This window comes from Cryptotermes secundus, unplaced genomic scaffold (genome assembly GCF_002891405.2).
Source record: "Cryptotermes secundus unplaced genomic scaffold, Csec_1.0 scaffold499, whole genome shotgun sequence".
NCBI classification, from domain to species: Eukaryota; Metazoa; Arthropoda; class Insecta; order Blattodea; family Kalotermitidae; genus Cryptotermes; species Cryptotermes secundus.
Genome location: NW_019738354.1, coordinates 1302126 through 1325259, shown reverse-complemented (window position 1 = coordinate 1325259; position 23134 = coordinate 1302126). Strand labels below are relative to the sequence as shown.

Genomic DNA, 23134 nt, shown 5'->3' with positions numbered 1-23134 from the left:
TTTTTTTTCCAGCTGCATAAAATTTAATTCATTTACTATTACACTTGTATCATCGGCAAATAGCACAACTGATGTATGTGATGGGACAGAACACTGTATAAAGGAGGGTAAGTCATTTACATAAATCAAAAACAATAGCGGACCCAAAATCGATCCTTGAGGAACTCCTTTATCAATTTTTCCCCAATTTGATAACTTATTGTTAAATTTTACTCTTTGGTATCTATTTTCTAAATATGACTCAATTAGAGAATACATCACACCGCTTACACCATAATATTTCATTTTAACCAATAATATACCCTAATGACACAAGAATTTATATGGGAAATGATAAACACTAGTAGAAAAATAAATAATTACAATGATGCATTTACAAAACCTCAAAAATATGTTGTACTGAACGAAATTTCTGCCAAAATTTATGAAACACAATGAAGAAAATTATTCCTTTATTGCACGGACATATCCCTGGGACAGAAACCGTAGTAATTATTTTGCATGACATTAAAACATGAATAGTAGTAGCATTTCAAATGGTAGTGCAAATTAATTCTATCTTAAGCAGGTCTCCATACAACTCCCACACTAACGTGATTTGATAAGCTCTCCTTATATGACAAGCTTACCTATACACATACATAGAAAAACAACACACACAACTAAAGATAAAATAATCTAACAAAGTTATAATGATTAACAATCAGCACTTCACGCCTTTCGCAATCTACTTCAAACATACTGCGCACGTCGGCGCGTGTTCCATTATTTCCTAATCAACATGTAACTTCAGGCACGGAGCATGGAAATATTGCATTCAATTCATTGTATATACAACATGTAATTTATGACATGTATCATACAAATCACACATCAACTACTTTCAGCGTAAAATAAAATATAATTCTCTCAGCGAATCAAGTAGTAGTAGTTGCCATTAGATTGGCGGTATCGGTGGTTAGAGAATTGTTAATTGCAGGTACTGAATTTTCAACAGCTCAGTTCTTCTAAACACAGAACTTGTAATCACATTTATTCGATACGAACGTTGTTACAGTCATATATTTACAGTGATTCTCAAAAGTAATCATGATGTCAACAAAACAGAAATTCTAATTGAATCTTAATGTTGGATAACCTGATCTGATCTGTGACTTGAAACTTGACAGTCAGCCCGCCAGAACTGTTCAAACTGTAACTCGTGGGATGAATTAGGCTCTGGTCTTTCCAATCCGTCATAACTGAAACCGTCTTCACCCCTCACCCCTGCACGCAGTGCCGGACATGTATTTACATTATTTTTAAAAAAATATAGAGCTCATACATAGGGCTCAAAATTTGACATCAGACTTCCTGAATACTAAGTTACCTACCCACTCGACTGTGATGTTAAGTGATGTCGTGCCATCTGAGGTCATCTCAAAGGGACAAATCCTTCCCACTAGTAATGGCAACAATAAAGCCCCTCAGATTTCCGAGATAATAACCTTAATATACCTAAATGCCCAGACCAATCTTCCTGAAACTTGATATATACATTATGATATCTGAGGCCATGTCAACTGTGGACTTGATAAATCACTCCCATTGGCAGTACCAACATTGTAGCCTCCCAAATTTTATGGTTTTATTTGCTTCATTACACATACATGCTAAAGTTTTCATTCTGCTCATCGTAACAGATACTCAGATTACAGTGAAAGAAAGCAGGCAATTAGTTCTTCCCAGAACTTACCGTAATTTATTAGAATTCAGCTCTATTCTCTGCTGATCCTTCTGCTCATTCTCTTCTGAATTTCACTTCCTTCTCCCAAACAATATAACTGTATAAGATTTGAGGTTTTCAGGGCGGTGGNTCTCTGCTGATCCTTCTGCTCATTCTCTTCTGAATTTCACTTCCAAAATAAATAAATATCTCTGTTCAAACGTTGCATCATTTAGTATTACTCTCGCATTAGTATTTACATTCCTTGCAATNAAAGAAAGCAGGCAATTAGTTCTTCCCAGAACTTACCGTAATTTATTAGAATTCAGCTCTATTCTCTGCTGATCCTTCTGCTCATTCTCTTCTGAATTTCACTTCCTTCTCCCAAACAATATAACTGTATAAGATTTGAGGTTTTCAGGGCGGTGGCTATGAAGAATGCCGTCTTCTTGGATGTGGCGCCATGTAGATCTTGTGTGAACCGACATTTTGGAGAAACGTATTGCCTCCATCTTTGGGGCAGAAAAATCCTCGAGCGAGGAACCAGCATGATCAGATGGCTACAGCCACTGAAACGTCAGTTCACAAAAGAACTACGTGGTGCCACATCCCACAAGACAACATTCTTCAATATGTCTGTCACTACTATTATTTTATGTTCTATTTTGTTCTCTCCTCAAACTGTCTGGGCCAACTTGTTCAGTGACTTGGGAGGAAATAAACTACAATCTGTTTATTATCTCCTCTAAAAGGCCATCAAAATACCATATATTATTTGTAAGATTTGAGGTTTTCACAGCAGTGACTATGAAGAAAGCAGTCTTCTGGGGTGTGGCGCCATGTAGATATCGTGTTAACAGACATTTCAGAGGAATGTATCGCCTCCATCTTCAGGGTAGAAGAAAGAAACTCAGCAAGGAACCAGCATGAGCAAGTGCTCATATAATATTTGCTTGCCTATTTTTAACAACTACCTTACAGCAGTATTTTTTAAAAAATCTTTTGTGTTGGCATCTGTGCATTTATATATGGGATATGCATCTGCTTATTATATTGCATCTAATTTTGCTCAGAACATTTTTCACATAAGGATTTAAATGATCAGGTTAATGCAGAGGAATGAAACTTTTAACAGTGGATGTATGATAAGATCATATTTAATTTCTGTTGCACATAACACAGAAAACCACAAAGATTACAGCCAAAAATTTATGTCTTGGTTTCAAAGACAAAACAAATCCAAAATAAATATAATTTAAATGAGATGTTTACATACCACTAAAGGTTATACAAAACACAACAAAATTAAAATTAAATATAACATAAACCAGAATGTAGTCTCTCATTTCATAATAAAATATGACACAAAAATCAGCTACAGGTTAGGAAATACAAACTTGAAGAACAGACACTGATACACTGAGATAAAAGAGTCAATGTATAACAGGTTGATGTAAGCCTTGAGAGCTGGCATCACCATTTCTGACAAACGTGTGGAATTTCTCAAGTGTTACATTGTTACAATTTTTTTATCCCTGTAACAAGCCATGAGGATGAGGAGGGTAGGTCATGTAGCACGAATGGGGGAGACAAGGAATGCGTATAGGATATGGGTGGGAAAGCCAGAAGGAAAGAGACCACAGGGAAGACCAAGGAATAGGAGGGTGGACAATATTAGATTGGATCTTAGAGAGATAGGATGGGATGGTATGGATTGATCTGGCTCAGGATTGGGATTGTGAACACGGTGATGAACCTTTGGGTTCCATAAAATGCTGGGAAATTCTTGAGTAGCTGCAGAACTGGCGGCTCCTCAAGGGCTCAGCTCCACGAGTAAGTAAGTAACAGGCCATGAAGGCCCATAGGGTTCCGAGATGTTGAGGTTCCCAATTCTTCTAGACAATCGACTCACAGTTGGTGATACTGTCAGCCTTATACGCCGGCCGCGCTTTACCCTCCAGGAAGATTGCTAGTACTCATTTCTGTTAGAGGCTGAGTTGACCCCAGGGCCACAGTGCAACTGGAAGGATTAGGTAAGTTGGAAAAAAATCCACCTAATCAGGACTTGAACCTGCGACCTTCTGGCTTGTAGCAAAGCGTCTCAACCAACTATACTACTGCGTACCCCCTACATTGTTACAACATGAATGAAAAATCAGTCAATATTTCACCTACTATTATAGTGTGAAAAATATGTTTCTTTGGGTTTAACATCATGCATTTTGAAGAAAGCAAGTCATTTTGGAGGAAAACATCACCTCCATCTTCAGTGCTGAATGGTTAGCCAAGCAAGAAACGAGCAAAAAAGCTAAGCTTGTTGCTGTTACACTTGATTATATTTGTTACCTGTCCTTAGCCCTGTGATCTACTAACCACCCTGCTGGATAAGCACACCAAGATAAATGGTCATGGCTGTAAATGCAAGAGCTCGCTGTGTATGTTTTGTCAGTTACATACCTATTCGGTTCTATCACATTAGCATCACTGAATTATTTATTGCACTGTACTCCTTAACTGGGGATCATCACAAGTAATGGTCAAGGATCCAGGAAAGGTCAACTGGAGGGAGGTAATAGTTTATTGTCCCATTCTACCCACCCTTTCCTGGGCTCAATTTCATACAAATAAATAAATAATGAAATGTACAGAATAGTCCTCAAATGCAAAAGTATAAACATTAAAACTGCAAATTCACATCCTAACTACATTACAAATATGCATAACCAAGTGCTGTATACACCATTTTACTTCAAAATGTACAATGGTTGCTTCATACATATTCAAGACTTCCATGGCAACACATAGTTACACCACATACATATCTTACAAATACATGGTTGAAGAAACATTGTGAAATACATTGTTAACATTTAATTTCACAGCAGAGACATTACTTCCAATTAGTCAATGAAAGGATCTGTTACGTGCACTGTAATGAATAATCACATTAAACTGTTTTCCTTTATTAATCTTTATTCTCAGCACCAAGTAATAAGACATGCTAACATATATAGGAGGAATATGAACACTAAACTTTAAATGGTTAGAGTTTCCAAAGTAACTGGAAAACAAACACCAGTAATGTCATAAAAAACATGGTGTAAGGATTACACCAGAGATTCTCAGCATCTTTAGGCCCCCAGGTTTTGTGACTGAACTTTGTGTACCACCTACTCAAAGTTATAACACATAAATCCATCACCAAGTCATCCATTAATAACATCCTACTCCAACACTTCAGCAGCTCTGAGATTGCAGCAGCCGGAACTGTACATTTAGATATTAAACCAAAATATACAGTTATACTTATTCCAGAATTTTTGGAGAAATGACATTCAAACCCAGGAGCTCTAACTTCATGCACTTCCATTATAAAACAGTTAAATTATGAATTCTGAATCATACACTAAAATTCATCTTTATCAAGTAACAACTACATCCAATACCTTAGCATAGATTTTGTAAATACCAAGCCTGAAGACTGCCATATATACCTAAAATTTGTCTGCTTACCACCATTAATTTTTGTTGCAGACAATCCACATATAAATTTAGGACTTTTCTGTGGCAACAAACTAAAACAGTTCATCACCAAAAATACAGTTTGTGTATAAGTCCACCAAGAGATGCAAGTGTTTCAAAACCTTACACCATATCCACATCAATCAGTGAGCGTGCAATAACCCAATATTATTACAATCTTTTGTCACTGTAAAGGATCTGAAATGAAGCTGAAGATGTATTTCAAGTCAAACTATTAGATAGGGCAGTTTTAAAGATTCCTACTTCCCTATTAATATTCAGTAAGTAAATAATTCATTATACAAAATTATTTAGCAACTTATATTAGGAATATACATTGGGGAGATACCAAGAGTTCAAGAACCATACTGTTATCAACAATGATCTTTTAACTGATCTGTCTACATCAGTGGTTCTCAACCTGTGTCAGACCACGGCTCGGTAAATTCTTTTTTCTATAACACGAGGGGCAGCTACCGGGCCGTGGCTCGGCTGTTAATAAACACTGGTCTACATAACTACAAATATACTTAGCACCCAGTCACCTTCTAAATTATAAATTTGTAAAGCAAATGCTACAGTGCTATCCAGAACAACTAGTCATAACAATTTTACGAACAAAATAAAAGATATAGAGAGAAAACTAAGTTACTTTTGCACAAATAAAGCCGTTTACTTTGAGGACGGACATGGACCTTCACTTCCTGCACCAGGGGAGCCACCACTGGAAGAATGACTTGAGCTTCCAGCTGCATTCTGTCCATCCTGACGAGCTGAAATGGTAAACCATTCAAATTTACATCACTATTTTGCAGAAGTAACCCAATGCCAATTATTTTGGACTCCACTAGTTACAGATAAATTTAGCCAGTTAATACCAAAATAATCTTTTCTTTAGTCAATCAGTTACACTTTTCCAGGGAGATCAACTGAACAGTATTCAGAAATTCAGCCTCTGTTTTCATAACATACAAAATTTCCAACATGAACTGTGATCCAAAGTGTGCTACGATAGCTAAGTCAGCAGAGCAATGGGCCATAGGCTGGACAGCAAGGGTCCAATTTCTGGCAGGAGTCAGAGATTTTTCTCTACTCTACAGCATTTCTGGTTATCTGGTATAGAAGAATCCCAATTCTCATTCAACCATCAAAAATGTCAAAGAAAATTTATGGTTTTTATATAGCTACTTCCCCTGCCATGCAGTAGTTCTCTCACCTACCACTAGCAGCACTGCCTCATGCTGCTGCCATTAGTGATAAGACTTCCTTGATTTCAGTCCACATGCAAACTATACGAACCAAGCAACCACCACTTATCGGCGAATTTTAGTGCTAACTTTAGCGGATAGAGGGTGTCGCGTGGTCAGCGCAACAAATCCCCACAGCGGTTAATTTCGGTTTTCTAGACCGGAGCAGCTATTTCCTCGAAACAGCTCCTCAATTATCATCACAAGGCTGACAGGATCCCATTCCAGACTCATTACTTCTCAGAAAAAGTCTGGTAGAGCCGGGAATCGAACCCAGACCTCTCGATTTGTAGCCAGGAACTCTGACCACTAGACCACAGAGGTGGCCATTACAGTGATAGTGATCCATAATTACAGTACTGGCTAGTTGCATTTGTGATTGTGTTAGTGTATATCTCAAACCTTTCACCCATCATTCCACTGTCAGCTAAGACCCCAATGCAAGAACCAAAGCAGAAATGCACTGTTTAACCTTTTGGGGAGAAACTGGTATTGTAAAAGACTGGAAGTGGTAAAACTGTGGGGAAAATTGGGTTTCAATAAGAGATTTTTACATGCAACCCAGCAGAATCATGAAACCAGAACATCTCATTCTCCATACATTCCAGATAATGGGAAGTTTACTGTACTTAACTGTTACGTAACCCAAATGTTTTTGAGAATCAGCTTATACAAGTAAGACTTACCGGATACATCTGGTTTGGGAGAACCTTTTATTCTGCATGTATTGTATGATCCACAATTAATACATTTCAAGCCTACCACATGGAATTTTACTACAGACTCCTAGAGGGAGGAGGAGAAAAAGGAACATATGAATTATGACAAATTCTCATATGTGTGTGAAAAGAACAAGTAAAATTCAATTTAATGTTTCTATGCATGTAAAAATTAAATATTACACACACATCAAGCACAAGTACACATGGCTTCTACTGTATACTTTCTCACACCCATAAACTGACAACATTCACTAAAACCACACATATTTTTTCTTATGTCAGTTGCAACAAAAACTAACATCACTGTGATAATGTGTGTGGTTGTAAGATCTGTATATACTGACTGTGATCAAATTTCTGATTGCTGTCTATAATTTTATAGACCTAGCTACAGTAAAACTGCTATGCAACTGTCAACAGTGTAACTATACATGAGTCATTCTGTTACAGTAGTTTGTCTGTACAGAGAATGCTTTGTAATTGTACTGTCTTTCTCAATATGGAATACTGTACTCTCACTTGACACATACCCTTCCAAGAATCTATGCTATTCATATAGCAATCAATCAATCAATCAATCAATGGAGCTTGTTCTTTCTACTACTACTGCTAGAATTACGAAATTCATTTCAAGTGAAACTTGATTAATTTGATTTTCAAATGACCTATGTTAAAATTAGTTCACCAGAACAAAATGCCCGTACTCTGTCACATCTAGCAGACTTACTGAAAATATAATAGTGTCTTATTGCCTGTAGAATACCTACTTCATGACAATCCTTGCATAGAATTTCAGCTTTAAAATCTCTGTACTCTGGAGGCATTGGTGTCATCTCAATTTCATTATCCAAATATTTCCACAGCTAGAAAATAAACATAACTTTCAGGCATATATTTCTGCAGTTCAACTGAGTTTAATCTACAAGGGTGGAGACACAACTGTGATCATTGCAGTCACTAATTCTAATGATATTCTGAACTGATATAACATACTGGAGGTGTTGGTACATGTACTACATATGTACGCATGCACACACACACACGAGTGTGCATGCTTAACAGACTTATCTGGAGGATCTCCACTGAAATACCCATGTCACAGAATGAATTACAAATTTTGAGTCTGATTAAAGAAACGACAATATTTCAAAGGACATCAACATTCCCTCTTGACTTCCATTGGACTCTCAGTTAGTTGAAACACATACAGACCTCAATGAGTACTACCTTCTGGAATGTGACTGAGTGTAGTCTGGAAGAAATTCACTAACATTCTGGAGAAATGTACTACATCCATAGCTCTCTGCTCATTTCTCATGCATTGCTTGCTTAGCATATCTTTTGAGTCTGAATACTGATGCACTACATTCCTCCAAAATGTCAGTGAACATCTACCAGACTAAACGGAGTCAAAGCCTAGATAACAGTACTCTTCAATCACGTCCACTGATACACAGACCTCCTTCAGAACACTAACACTAAAAACGTTAACTCCAAAGAGAAGATTTTCAAAGTATTCACAAACTGAAACTTAATTTTTATCATTCATTTCATAATTCAGAAGCCACTGCCAGCATACCTGTGACATATCAATGAGTGATGTTTGACAGGTGGGACATGCATAGTGACCTGCCTGAAACAGTTCTTCAAAACATGTTCTGTGCAGAAGATGGCCACATTCAGGAATATGGCAAGGAATCCGTGACGTGTGAATGTCCTCGAGGCACACAGGACAATTTGAACGAGAGACATTCTCCACACACTGTCGAAACAGAAACAAACCAACTATACTAAATCCAATAGCATATATAATCCTTCCCTCACACATTTGGTTAATTCTACATCATTCAATACAAAGCAAGCAGTAAATGGAGCTGGCTGACATTCAAGTACACCCAAATGGCTGACTACAAAAATGGAAATTCAGATAATTTAATTTCAATTGCTGGATGTCTAGATAGCATTAATATGTAACACTGTAAAGCAGTGGTCAATCCACAATGACACTTGTAAGTCTTACAAAATAATTATCTCAAGCGTTGCTTGATGGAATTAACAGCCTCCGTCATTAGACTAAATTATATATAAAATATATTTGTAACACGTTTTTGCAAGTCAGAAAGCATCTTATCATTCTCTAACACATTAGCTCTGGTACAATAGGCCAGAAGTTGCCGCAGTACAAGAGACTTAGTCTCACCCCAATAGCAATAATAAATAACAACACATTAGCTGCTACACATATATATATCCAGCAATACATTAATTTGTTCCTTCACAAACCAAGATCCCCTATGACTGTCGATGTAGCATTTCACAATGCGAGGCTATCTGCTGCACACTACCAACTACTATCTCTGACTTCCCATCAAATCATCCTAGAGGAATGTTTTTCTTGAGACTGGCAACATTTTAACATCATTATTTTTTCAGCCATTTTCTTCATGGATGGACTAATAGCCTAAATGAAATATTTTGGTAAAGTTTAAACTTGACAGGTACTTTAAACCTAATATTAATTTTTCATGAAGTGATATTCATTCTTTAATAAAGCCAAATATTGGTCAACCACAATTCCAGACATCAGAAACCAAGCTTGTCTTGTTGCCTCTTGTACACCTATATCCCCATGCCTGTAAACAATCCTCATAATCCTTATCCCCTGCTTCTATCCATACCACATCTTATAAGGTTATTTCTGACAAATATTACTCAGGCTGACCCATGCCTCCACACACATCAGATACTGAAATTAAGAATCTCTCATTCAATTAATCCTCATTTACCATACCCACCATCACTAATAATTTATCTCTTCCAAAAAGCTCATTCCCATTCTTTGAACAACATATTACAGCCCTTTTAAAGGAACAACTCCAATATGAATTCAGAATCCAGTTGCACAAGCAATGACAAACATACCAAAATTCAGTACTGAAATCTACATGAAGTATCTCCAAATGCCAACCAGATATTATGGTCCAGTGGACACCAACCCTGCTTCATATTCAGGAGGTTCCTGGTTCAAATCTCAAGTCTGGAGATCAGCTATAATGACCAAGGTTTTTTTGTGAGTTTCCTCTGTCCCTCCAGGCAAATTTCAAGATAAAACCTCAGATTATGGTGCTTACTTCCATATCCTTTCTGGTTCATTATTCATTAACCACCTTCTCATTTGACAGCATACAGTCTGGTACTGCAAATACTGTTTAATAAACCATAAATAAATAATCATCAAATGTCAGTTTTCATGAAGTTCCTTATCAGTCTTTCCTTATTGTACACTCCAATTAAGGCCATATGATCTTGCACATTTTCAAGACTACAATATGTGCTCCCTCCTTTCTCAAGCCACCAATTTCCATATTTTTACTGTACCATGGTTCTTCATGTGTAAAAGCAAGACATTCATGAATGTTTCTCCCCTGTATTTTTATTCTGCACTAATATTATTATGCAAATTAACTGAACTGTCTAAAAGATGAAAGCCATTACCTGCTAACTATATTAAAACTTGAAGTCATCAAAGGAGAACCAATAATGCAATGGATACCACCATTTGCATGCCAAACACAGATCATCTTATAACTTTAAACAGTATACTTACCCGATGCCTGTTCTTTAATTTGATAGGAAGGCACATATTACACGTCTCACAATGGAAGAATTTATCTCGTCCACCAATACGGCATATCCCACAACCATCGCAGTGGTACTGATTTTTTTCTTCGTCATCAAACAGTTTGCACTCCAAGCATGTATACTAACAATAAAGGCACTTCTGTTAAATTCAAAAACTGTTTCACATACATGAAACACACACTTGTGCATGCATTAAGCACTCAGAACTATAACTAGGTAAAGGTAAAGTTGTCCCTGTACCTAACTAAGCACTAAGCCATGAAGGCGTATGGGGGAGTGAATGTATATATCCACATTTTCTTGACCTCAGCACTAACTGGAGGCTCATCTTCATGCCCCTGCCCTTTTACCCTCAGGGAAAAAGCCCCCAGTATCCTTTGGAGAGGAGGTTGGGTGGGCCACAGAGCTGGTCTGGACAACATGAAGAGAAAATTCTTGACCCTACTGGGGACTTGAACTCCAATCCCTTGGTCATCCAGCCCGTAGCCAGTTGCTATACTGACCATGCTATTCTGGCTCCTATTATAACTAGGGCTTAATAAAAACATTCATCTCCATGTCAGGGACGGGTGAAAAAATTCTGCCTCATCAATAAAAATTAGTACATACTGCATGTGTTATGCAAAAATGTTGTACTTTCCAGTGAAATATTTACACATTTGGTGAAATAAATTAACATTTACTGGCATCTGGCTGTAATCCACATAACAGACCTGCCTGCCCATGGTTTCTGTATGGTCACCAGAAACATCTCTTATTAATACTAGACTTTACGAAGCCTCTGGAAATGTAACATTCATTTCAGTTCTGCTACCCACCTTACATCCCCACCCCCCACCCCTAAATTGGGGGTGGATGCTCTGCAGATCCATGTATCATCTTGCATTTCATTAAAACCTGTTCATCCAAGGCGAAGTTGTAAAGATGAACACAATGAAGTTCATATGCACTTGTTCATTAATTGAAAATACATCTAAAGGAAATATCATTGTGGATATCCCTATTTCAACAGCTTTTCTTTTCCTCATATGTGAACCCTGTTCACAATCATTACACAGACAACAAATTTCAGACAAAATGCAGCTTACCTTGCCAAATCGTAAAGAGCAATTCTCACATTCTGCCTGAACTTTCTGCCTGGTGTCACAGTTTGTGCACACAAGTTCAGTCACATCCTTCCTATTTACGCAGTGGCTCTCATTTTCATCATGACAGAAACGGCATGTATATACTTTATTGCAGCAAGGTGTCTGAAAATGAAGATGAACAGGATCAATACTACAAATATTGTTACGATGGTGCAGCTGATAGTAAAATTAACATAACGATCTACAGGCCTAAAACCAAATACGGTATGCTCAGTACTCCTACACCTGACTCTTTGCCCAGTTTCAAAACTCTACCACCAGAAACATTGCTACAGAGCTAGCAAATATGGTGGCCAATGTCAATAAAATATATGTAGAACAATGAGCACTTGTACAATTTGTGTTGAGGAACACAAAAATTCAATCCTTCACTTCTTGTCCAGTTTCAACTCTTATCACCAGGATCACAGCTCTAGTGGTAGCAAATATGGTGGCCAATGTCAATAAAATATATGTAGAACAATGAGCATTTGTACAATTTGTGTGGAGGAACACAAAATTTCAATCCTTCACTTCTTGTCCAGTGTCAACTCTTATCACCAGGATCACGGCTCTAGAGGTAGCAAATATGGTGGCCAATGTCAATAAAATATATGTAGAACAATGAGCACTTGTACAATTTGTGTTGAGGAACACAAAAATTGAACTAAGATCCACATGTAACTGATTAAAGACTGGTCTCTACCCTGAACAATATGAATCCAGTCCACACACTCCATCCCACTGACAATTGCAGCTGAGAAGATGGGCAGCTCCTGTTAAGCAGTTATGCTGAAGTAGTAGTTCTGAATGACAAGCCATAGTATGGACAGCCATGTTTACTAATAATTTGTGAATGTGGAGAATGTGGATTACATCAGTGATAAATGGTGCATCAAAATCCTAGAAATTGTTACAGAAGTTAAAATAAGTTAAAGCACAGTACAAACGACTGTATGGAAGCTGAATATTTCAGAACTTCAGAGTGGGTGCTCTGTAAGTTAATGTCATTATACAAGGAACATGTGGGCTTGAATACTTTTAATTTAAACTGTTTATCCAGTGGATGAACAAACAACTGATGGTGGGCACATCATACAGATGACAGCATATTAGAATGTCTCAACTGCAACATAGAACAATTATAAAGATTCCAAAATTAACATTTAATAAAATACTTTAAGGTTACTCACTAACGCTCAATTGCTTCATAACTGGTCCCATGAAAAATGCTTCTCAAGGGACGATATTATAATGACTAGCATCTTACTCTACAAGCAAACTAAGGGATACATAACAGGAATTTTTACCTGTGATGAAAACAGGGTGTTAAGGAAAATATTAGCATGTTACTGTACAAGCAAACTAAGGAATACATAACACGAATTTTTACCTGTGTTGAGAACAGTGTAAGGAAAATATTTGGACAGAAGAGGGATGAAGTGGCAGGAAGTTGGAGAAAACTGCATAATGAGGAGCTTCATGGGTTGTACTATTCTCCAAGTATAATCAGAATGAGCAATTCAAGGATGATTAGGTGGGCAGGTCATGTAGCATGAATGGGGGAGACGAGGAATGTGTATAGGATATTGGTGGGAAAGCCGGAAGGAAAGAGACCACAGGGACAATCAAGGCATAGGTGCGTGGACAGTATTAGAATGGATCTTAGAGAGATAGGATGGGATAGATTGGATAGATCTGGCTCAGGATAGGGACCAGTGGAGGGCTCCTGTGAACACAGTAATGAACCTTCAGATTCTATAAAATGCTGGGAAATTCTTGAGTAGCTGCAGAATTGGCAGCTCCTCAAGAAAGGCTCAGCTCTGTGAATGTAAAGAAGGGAGTAAATAAGAAAATTAATCAAGACAACTTACCACAGCAAGGGTCTGAATCACATTTTGCAAAATATGACACAAAATTGGTAACTTTGTTCAGCAGAATAATATTTCCTTAACTTTATCTGCAGAACATTTTGGTCTGAAATGCCAACAGAACCTCAAAGTGAAACTGCAGACCTAAGAAACAGGAGCTTTGTATTGTACAAAGATGAGAAACTGTTTCACTAGATCTCAGTAACATCTCAAGAAATTGCCAGTTACTGTGAACTCCTACAACCAAGTGTAAGGTAATGGAAATTAAAACTTTCTTCTCAATCTCATGTATTCCTCCTCCTCCTCACGATATAGGCATTCACATCTCTTCTGACTCCACATACCTATGTACTATTTTTGCTAAAAAATCATCCAAATCAAGGGAGATGAAAAATGTTTGCTCCCAAAATTCAACTTACATGATTAGCATGTGATACGATTAGCTTCCAAATTTGTAACTTTAATAGAAAATAACTGTACAAATGGGCATCCACATAGAAATCTTCCTTCAGAATGATATGTTTCATGGTGAGTCATACAAGGCTTGGGTTTAATTCACACGAGCTTCCATATCTGCTGATGCTGATACTGATACTGTATTGCTACCTAGCTGATACATGTTTACTGCCCACATTCAGGCATCAAACCATATGCATGTTCTTACATAAAATAGTAACGGAGTAAAATATTTTCTGAAAGTTATGTACTGATAACCTACAAAAGCTGGTTATGTGGTTTACATTTACATTTATTTTCACTTCATGCATCCAAACATTCCCCATAGGGCTGGATATAAAACATGTCACACATTACAAATTCATGATGACTACACATCATACGTCCTTGGTCCAACAAAATATATAATTAGGCCTCACACAGACAGCACAAGAACACACATGGGCCATGGAAAGCCCACCTTGCCATTCTACACACACTGGCCAGCCATATCATCAATACAGTTTCATTATAACATATTAAAATTCATTACAAACACAGATGTCATACAAGCAAGTCTCAACAACATATAATACAAGCACACAGACCATTTATTAACTCTTAACTTTAGAACCCCTTGCATGCTCAACAAATTCGTCAATAGAGTAAAATGAGTTACTTTGCAAATAGTTTTTAAAAAACAAACCTAAATTCATTTTTATCATTCTTTAAAACTAAGATATTTGACAACAAAGTGTTAAATAGCTTGACACCTGAACAATACACCCCTCTGATAGGATGATGTATTGTAGGTATATGAAGGTGGTAGTTCAGACTGTAATTGAAACCTGAAATATCATGCATTCATTCATTCATCAGTAATCTGTCAAGACGACAGGTCCACAGTCTCTTCGGAAACAGTTCCTCCACTTAATGTGATCTAGAGCTTTCTCCTTCAAATGAGAATATCCTCTTCTGTCCCCAAGGTCATCCAACATCTTCTTACGTCTTCTTCCTCGTCTTCTGGTCACTTCTATCCGCCCCTCTATCTTTCCTTCAATAACTTCTTTTCTCAGTTTCTGCGTAAAACATGACCAATCCAATTAGCCTTCCGTTTTCTTATTTCATGTAGGATATTCCTCTGCTCACTGACTCTAAATAACACTTCATTTCTCACATAATTGGTCCAACTGATCTCCATCCTTTTCCAACACCACATTTCGAAGCTTTCCAGGTGTTTCTGATCTACTGCCCTAAGTGTCCAAGTTTCAGCCCCATACAAAGCCATGCTCCAAATGTAGCATTTCACTACTTTCTTTCTCAAACTTAAGTCCAATTTGCTGGTAAAAAGATTCTTCTTCTTGCTAAATGCAGCTTTTGCCATGGCAATCCTAGATTTAATTTCACAAGTACACCTTCCATCATCTGTTAACAAGCTACCCAAATATTTAAAACATTTCACATTCTCCAGTTGTTTTTGGTCTATCTTTATTGTGACTTGGGTTGGTTGTCTCGAAATTTTCATTACTTTTGTTTTCTCCACATTCATTTCCATGCCATAGCACCTTCCAATTTCAATTAGTCTATCAATCATGCCCTGTAGCACAGTTTCTTCCTTAGCCATTAACACAAGGTCATCTGCATATTTCACAGTTTGAATAATTTGCCCTCCTACTTTGAAGTCACCGAGCCCATCCAGAGCTTCCTTGGTAAGGCATTCGCTGTACAAGTTGAACAGAATTGGTGATAAACAGCATCCTTGTCGAACTCCTCTTCCAATCTGCACACTTCCTGTCTCCCCCCTGTCCAGTCGTACTCTAACTTTCTGATCCATGTACAATTTGCTAATCAATCTTCTTTCACGCCAATCGATACCTGTTTCTTTTAGGATCTGCATTAATTTGGTCCAGTTTACCCGGTCAAATGCCTTCTGCCAGTCTATGAAGCAAACACACAGTTCTTCATCTATCTCCAAAGTTCGTTCCGCTATAATTCTCATCATCCCAATTGCATCCCTGGTTCCTTTTCCTCTTCTAAATCCAAACTGATCTTCTCCAAGTACATCCTCTATTTTCCTTTCAATTCTTCTTTTAAGTATCTTTGCTATTATCTTTGCTGTATGTGCAATAAGACTTATTGTGCGATGGTCGCTGCATTTTGTAGCTTTTGTCTTTTTCTTTAAGGCAATCATTGTAACTTCTGTAAAGTCCTTGGGCCACTCTCCACTTTCATATATGGTGTTCATTAGTTTTGTCAGTGTTTTCAAACCACCTTCTCCCAGTAACTTGAGCACATCTCCAGGTACATCATCATCTCCTGTAGCCTTTCCCTTCCTCATTTCCTTGATAGCTTTTTCCACCTCACTTTGTAAAATATATGGTCCTTTCTCGTCTGTATCTACTTCTTCTTCCGGTTCAACTTCTAAGGTTTCTGGCCGATTAGGTCGATCATATAGTTCTGAAATATAATTTTCCCAAATTTTCAGCACTTGCCTCTGATCTACTATTCTATTCCCCTGGGAGTCTTCGATGCCAACATTTTGAATCCCATGATTCTCTTTCCATCCTAGTTCTTTTGTCTTCATGTACATCAAATCATAACGGCCTGTTCTTTGAAATTCCATAATCTCATTACATATCTTCTCAAGATATTCCTTTTTGGCCCTGTCCGTGGCTCTTTTCAATTCATTCCTCAGTCTCCTGTATTTCCTCCTGCCTTCTTCATTGTTGACATTCTTCCATTTCCTTCGCTCCTCCATTTTACTCATCATCTCCTGTGTAACCCATGGTTTTCTTGCTATCTTCTCAACTTTACCAACCAATTCACTAATAGTATCTAACATGCATTCTTTTATATTGTTCCACTGCACTTCAGCATTTCTGCTTTCACTTTCAATTGCACTGAGTTTCTCTTCTAGGGTCTCCTGTACGTTTTGTCTTTGAGCATATAACTTCTCCAAATTCCATCTAGGCCTGTGCTTTTGGAATCTTATAATTTTCTTCAACCTGGTTCGAAACTTGGCAACCAGTAAGTTGTGGTCAGAATCAATATCTGCCCCAGGCAGCGTCTTCACATCCTTCATACTGTTTCTGAATCAATGTTTCACAAGGATGTAGTCCAGCCGATGCTGCCTCCAATCCCCAGGTTCCTTCAACGTGTAAAGCCTTCTCTTTGGCTTCTTGAACCAAGTGTTGGTAACAATCAGTCCATTTCTTTCACAAAAGTCAATAAGCACTTGACCCCTGTGATTCCGTCTTCCTAGTCTATGTAATCCAACAATATTCTGATATGATTCATCTCCAACAGTGCTATTCCAGTCTCCTAATATGATGCTGTTTGTGTCACCTCTTCCATCTTCCTGAAAAATTTCTTCAATTGTGTCATACACTTTTTCCACTTCATCATTTTCATACTCTGATGTTGGCATGTACACTTGCATAATCAGTATATCTACCGGTTCCGCCTTTCACTTCAGAGCAATAATTGTCATTACAAACAATCTTCTTAACAACACTCCTCACTACACTCTTATGCACCACTAATGCCACACCGCTTTCAGCCCGTTCACCTCCAGAATAATACACTGTATAATCACCACTTCTTATTTCACCTTGTCCTTTCCACCGCACTTTGCTGACCCCTAAAACAGACACCTCATTCTTCCGCATTTCCGTTTTCAAATTCTCCAATTTGCCTGCTTGATTCAAGGCCCTTACATTCCATGTACCAATCTTGTAGCCATGATGTTCCTTCTGATCTTCGCTCTTTTTCTTGTTGTAATGCCTGCATGAAATTTCCTCTAAAAACACTTCCCCCCCGGAGATCCGAATGGGGGAATAGTTTACCTCCGGAATGCCAAAAATTCTATTAATTAGCATTCATAAAAATGCTGGTAAAATGTACTCCTCCAAGCCTCCATATAAATCTGCGGCTGCCAGAGATATTTTGCAATTTTTTATTACTCTGAATTAAAACCAGCCAATAATTACACACATTCATAGAATTAAGTCACAGCGACATTACAACAATTCAAAGAACTGTTCTACTGATTTATTCTGACACCCAGTGTAAGGGTGAAATGACACTGTGATCATTTGGCTACTAAATATGTATAAAACTAGCACTATAGTGTGCTGCATAATAACCAACCGTTCACTTAGCCTGCACATGAAAATAAAAAAAGCTTCACAGAAGGCATGAATTGAAATGCTACAAACTGACTGAATGATACACTCAAAAACTGCAAATAAATCTGCATTCACATCTTTCAAGTGTTCTACCCTTTTGTTTTGGAAAGCAGTGGGGATTACCTTGGGCATGCATATAGTTTTCTATAGCCAAGGAACTTTGTAAAGTAGAAACATCTCATAAGAACATATTTGTGGGTCAGGATAATGAAATAGTTTATAAAATATTCCAGTAACCTTCAACTTAACAAAAAAAGAAGACAAGAGCCTATGCACACTATAATTTTGCATGAATTTACAAAAGGCCGTACACACAACATTAATCAGTGAAATAACCATGTTTATAAAATTTCAACCATTCCAAAGCATACTGAAAGTGCACACAATATTCAGCAAGCTCTCAGTGTACATATTACTTGACATCAAGGTTACAAAAACATTACACTGTAGCACATATTACAAAGGCATGCAAGCTACATAAAAGGTGTCCGTAAGTATTACTACAACGTTTTATTTTACAAATACAAAATTGCCAAACGCAATTTCCTCTCCACATATATATACACATTTGGCTATGTGCCAAACGTGGAGGAAAACCAGGGAGTTCATAACCCCTTGGTTATGGTTCTGTAATGTTCAGTATTTGTTTTATTTTACTTCAGGCACAGAGTACCACGCATAACTTGCAGCATTGGTTAAAAAAACATTTCCACATCCCACTGACGCAAATCTGACTGAAGTCCAGTTACTTTTCCGATAATTATAGTAGAATAAAATAAGATATTATACAACCTTTGGCGCTGAAATGCTTATTCGATGATTTAGAATATGATGGAACTCAATTTACTTACGACAAATTTCGATTTCCTTTTGTAGTGTTCGCAACCAACAACACCTTCCATTTTGTGGGCCATCATTCACCTACGAATCAACTGCGCTTGTGCAAGTGGACTGGCTGGCTAGTCATTAGCGTCATTAGTCATGAGCGTCATTAGGTCGCATTGGATGACGTTGCACCTCCGAGTGAAATTAGTAGCATGTACGGACAAACGTTACTTTACAATTTTATTTCGCAAAACAGCATGAATCCAAATACATCAACATAAATTTTACTTCAAATTTTAAGTTCCCTATCCGATCACTTTAAATATGACTAAGGGCCCAAAATGTGAAAAAGCGGTCATTGTTGACGGCATAAAATTTGTTGCATTTAAACTGACTGTGTGTCAGTGATCTGCTAATTGTAGTCAAGAGTCTTGAGCGTTGTGAGTGTATAAGCAGTCATTAAATTTATTCACCAATTCAAACCCCGTCTATAGTCACCCATACACGTGACAATATTATAGCAGAGCAGTGGTATCATCGAGTCTGAGAGTACAGTGCTTTACTACCCCTGATACATAGTGATCCGTGCCTCCAGTGTTCTTGTTCTTAAATGTTCGGTAAAAGTGATCGTAGTTTTCACTAATAGACCTAGGTAGAACGCTGTGGACCTGTGGAACGTGTGACGCCTAAAGTCAGAATTGGCCGGTATTGTAGGCCTTGTAGGCTGTAGTCTGTGAAGGAACATCAAACTCTCGTTCCGTAGATCCTGTTTTGAGAAAACACAGGAGTAGGGAATTTTTCCTGGACAAGGACAAAGAGAAACATGGTTTACTGTTACGTGAATGCTCTATTTGTATCGTTTATTGTCCTGTCCTCGCTACATGGCGTTAAAAGTAAGTAAGAAACTGAAAACAATCGTAGTAACATAAGTAACGAAACATTCACGACTTCGATGTTGCAGTTGTCTTATCAGAAAAGGGTGGGGCGTTATGCCAATGGTGACATTGTAAAGGTCTAATGGGGCGGATAAATCGTAAGGTGTAGAAATTTTGGGTTATTCTATATTTCTTGGTCACCTTTCTTCCCTGCCCCAGTAAATGTTTTTACACATTTCCGGTTTGTGGGACAGCTTTAATAGTCCTTAGGTACTTAACCAGAATTTTGGTGTACTTTACTACAAGTACTATAATTCTTTCAGAACCAGCAATAACCTGCTATCGAATGTGGGCAAATGGTTATTGGATCTGTGAGCCCTACAGCTAATCAGATATATCAAATCTCCATACTTTGAAGATATTAATTTTGAATGATGATAATAGCCTTGACTTTTTTATTTCTCTCAGTTTTGGGCCAGTTAATGGTGGCAATAAGAAATTGTTTTTATAATATAGTGCAGTCATTTTAGAGCCTCCTGCAAATCGTTGAGGCACCTGTCTTTTAACACATTGCAAATAAAACTTAACCAGATTACAGTACATGCTGGAAATGCTCTTACATTTACATTAATATTTGGGGGAGGGGGGGCATTTGCAGTGAGTAACATTGAACACTGTTCTCTTGTGCAAGGATTCTCAAACTTGTGATGATTTAATCAAGTTTCTCTTCAGTGAGCACCCATGTTTGGAAGACGGTGGTAGTAGTAAAACCATTTTGCTGCATCACAGATATTTTTGTATTTAAAAATATTTCCAGTAAAAGGGTTTATATGTACAGGAATTTTCAGTTTTAGTTCCATACATGATGCACAAGTTAAATATTTGTTTCAGGCATGAAGTGTGATTTTGACCATGAGCCGTCACTGCTGGACAAGATTAATATTGTGGACATAAAGACTTGCCCTACTTTGTTTGACAATCCAGACAACAAATATTGCTGTGTGGATAATGGTCGAGTTTACTGCTGTAGCAGTGCACAGTTTATTTCCACTAGGTAAGCTGATATTCATAATGACACTTTGTTCAGGTTATGGGTAAAGTTGCCCCCATGCACAAGAAATCACATACTTAATATGGAAGTTGACTGGAGGCAAAGTTATAGATATTTTAACTTTTGCACGGTTTGCCAGCAAGTAGTAAGCTTCACAGTCCAGTTGTTCTTACTCCACGACATGAAATTTTACAGTGCACACTGTAGCTTCCCAAAAATTTTGGGCCATTTATGTAGAAGTGTCAGTTGCTCCTTCCATCTAATAAGACAGTGGAGATAATACTGCTTGCTTAATCATCCAACCTATTGTCTTGTAACACATTCCAAATAAGACTTACTCAGATTATAGCAGATGCTGTCTGTTATGGGGGCACATGGTAGCATAATTGGTTGAGGCACTATGCTACAAGCTGGAAGGTCATGAGTTCAAGTCCCGATGAGGTCATTCAATTTTTTTCAATTGACCTAATCCTTCCAGCCTGACTGTGGCCCTAGGGTTGACTCAGCTTCTAACAGAAATTAGTACCAGGAATATTCTTGGGGATAAAGGGCGGCCGGCGTATATGAGCTGATTGTCTAGAAAATGTGGGAGCCTCTACGTCTGACAACCCTATGGGCCTCCACGGTCTGTTACAGGGATACCTCTACTTTTTTTATTTACTTTACTCTCTGTTGTTATGCCTGTATTCTGGCACATGTTTCAGTTTTGTTTAGAAAAACATCAGTGTCCTGTGCAAATTATCTTCTGGAGAGAGATTTAAATAGGGGGAGGGTGCCAGTCCTGAACATTTCTAGACAATTTCCAGCATTCACTGTCATCAGAGTAACTTATTATGTGTTTGGTAGTAGGTTTGTTGATCATGCTAAAAGTCCAAATTTGTGTGGCCAGACTAAGTGGTAGATATTACAGTAAGTGTCTGTAGATTGAAACCAAGGATTCTTGTGTATATTCTATGATGAATGGCTCACAAATCACAATTATCATAAATTAATATTTTTACAGTCTAGATCATATGAATTACTTGTTTAATATATGTTTAATTTATGAAAAATGATATAATTTTACACACTGGATTTTGATTGTTGTTTATTTCTCTCAGTATTTCAGGTCTCTTGCCTATATTGATCGCAGTTGCTGTCGGGTTTTTGGTTGCTTGCTGCTTGTGTTGCTTTTGTTGCCCTTGCTGTCTGCTATACAAAAGGCGGCACCGTGGAACTGTTTACGGCAGTACGTAATAGTAATGGCAAAACAAGTTGCACATTTTGGGGAGGGTTGTAGAGACATGGGCCTTTTCCCTTCTTACCAAAAGTAGTAACTGCTGAAATAAAACTTTGTATTAAACAATAAATATAAAAGCTTTTTAGTGACCAATATTTATATAGTGCATTGGCCTACATAAATATTAGAAAATCAAGTTTCCTTTAGGGCTAACATTGTCTGTGGCAAACCACAATTTTTGCTGCATCAGACGTTCCTCCATATGAACCAGTAATAGCTGTCAGTTTTTAATAATTTTATACATTATAACAGACACATAGATCTGTCATTTCTTGTCCCTGTATCTTTTAATTGAAGCATTTACACTGTATGTTATTTATCAGCCAACCTTGAAATGTTACCATCTGAAATGCTTGTGGTCACTGTGACATGCATTTGACTTGAGCAGCAAGTAATTACATTTACAGTCAACTCTCTATCCGGGGGCGGATTAACTGGTTTGCAGCTTAACCGGGGCTACTGAGGCTTTTATGTTGTTTAATATTCATTCACTTTTGTTTCACATGGCGAGTTGTAACACTATTTTTGCACTAGTGTGAACCAAGCTCTGCATTCTTTGGTCCCGTTATGCTAACACAATGTTCTAGGGTAGGGGTGAAAGAATGCAAGGATTTGTGGAAAGTTTCAAGGACAGATACATCGCCCC

General features: G+C 37.7%; 3 protein-coding genes across 5 annotated transcripts in view; 1 reads left to right on the top strand and 2 right to left on the bottom strand.

The window, feature by feature from the left end:
- Positions 1 to 4433: 4433 nt before the first annotated feature.
- On the bottom strand, positions 4434 to 19417 carry LOC111870785 (RING finger and CHY zinc finger domain-containing protein 1; the record flags this gene model as incomplete). Its single annotated transcript, XM_023863313.2, is given in 7 exon segments — positions 4434 to 6000; positions 7161 to 7260; positions 7964 to 8059; positions 8776 to 8958; positions 10804 to 10959; positions 11927 to 12088; positions 19310 to 19417. Coding segments are annotated over 7 exon segments (864 nt in total). The 3' UTR covers positions 4434 to 5899.
- A 494-nt stretch (positions 19418 to 19911) lies between these two features.
- Positions 19912 to 23134, top strand: part of LOC111870786 (protein shisa-5) — a 4858-nt gene continuing 1635 nt past the window's right edge. The window contains exons 1-3 of one of the 2 annotated variants that reach the window (XM_023863314.1): positions 19912 to 20176; positions 21050 to 21212; positions 22310 to 22437. In XM_023863314.1, the coding sequence (XP_023719082.1) occupies positions 20107 to 20176; positions 21050 to 21212; positions 22310 to 22437 (361 nt within the window). In that variant the 5' untranslated portion in view covers positions 19912 to 20106. The remainder of the gene's footprint in view (positions 20177 to 21049; positions 21213 to 22309; positions 22438 to 23134) is intronic. The other variant, XM_023863315.1, reaches the window with a different exon arrangement.
- The window catches only part of LOC111870784, an 11091-nt gene continuing 10394 nt past the window's right edge, over positions 22438 to 23134 (bottom strand). The window contains exon 6 of one of the 2 annotated variants that reach the window (XR_002843916.2): positions 22438 to 22525. The gene's annotated coding sequence lies outside the window, so the exon portion shown is untranslated. Of the gene's footprint in view, positions 22529 to 23134 lie in introns of both variants that reach the window. The other variant, XR_002843917.2, reaches the window with a different exon arrangement.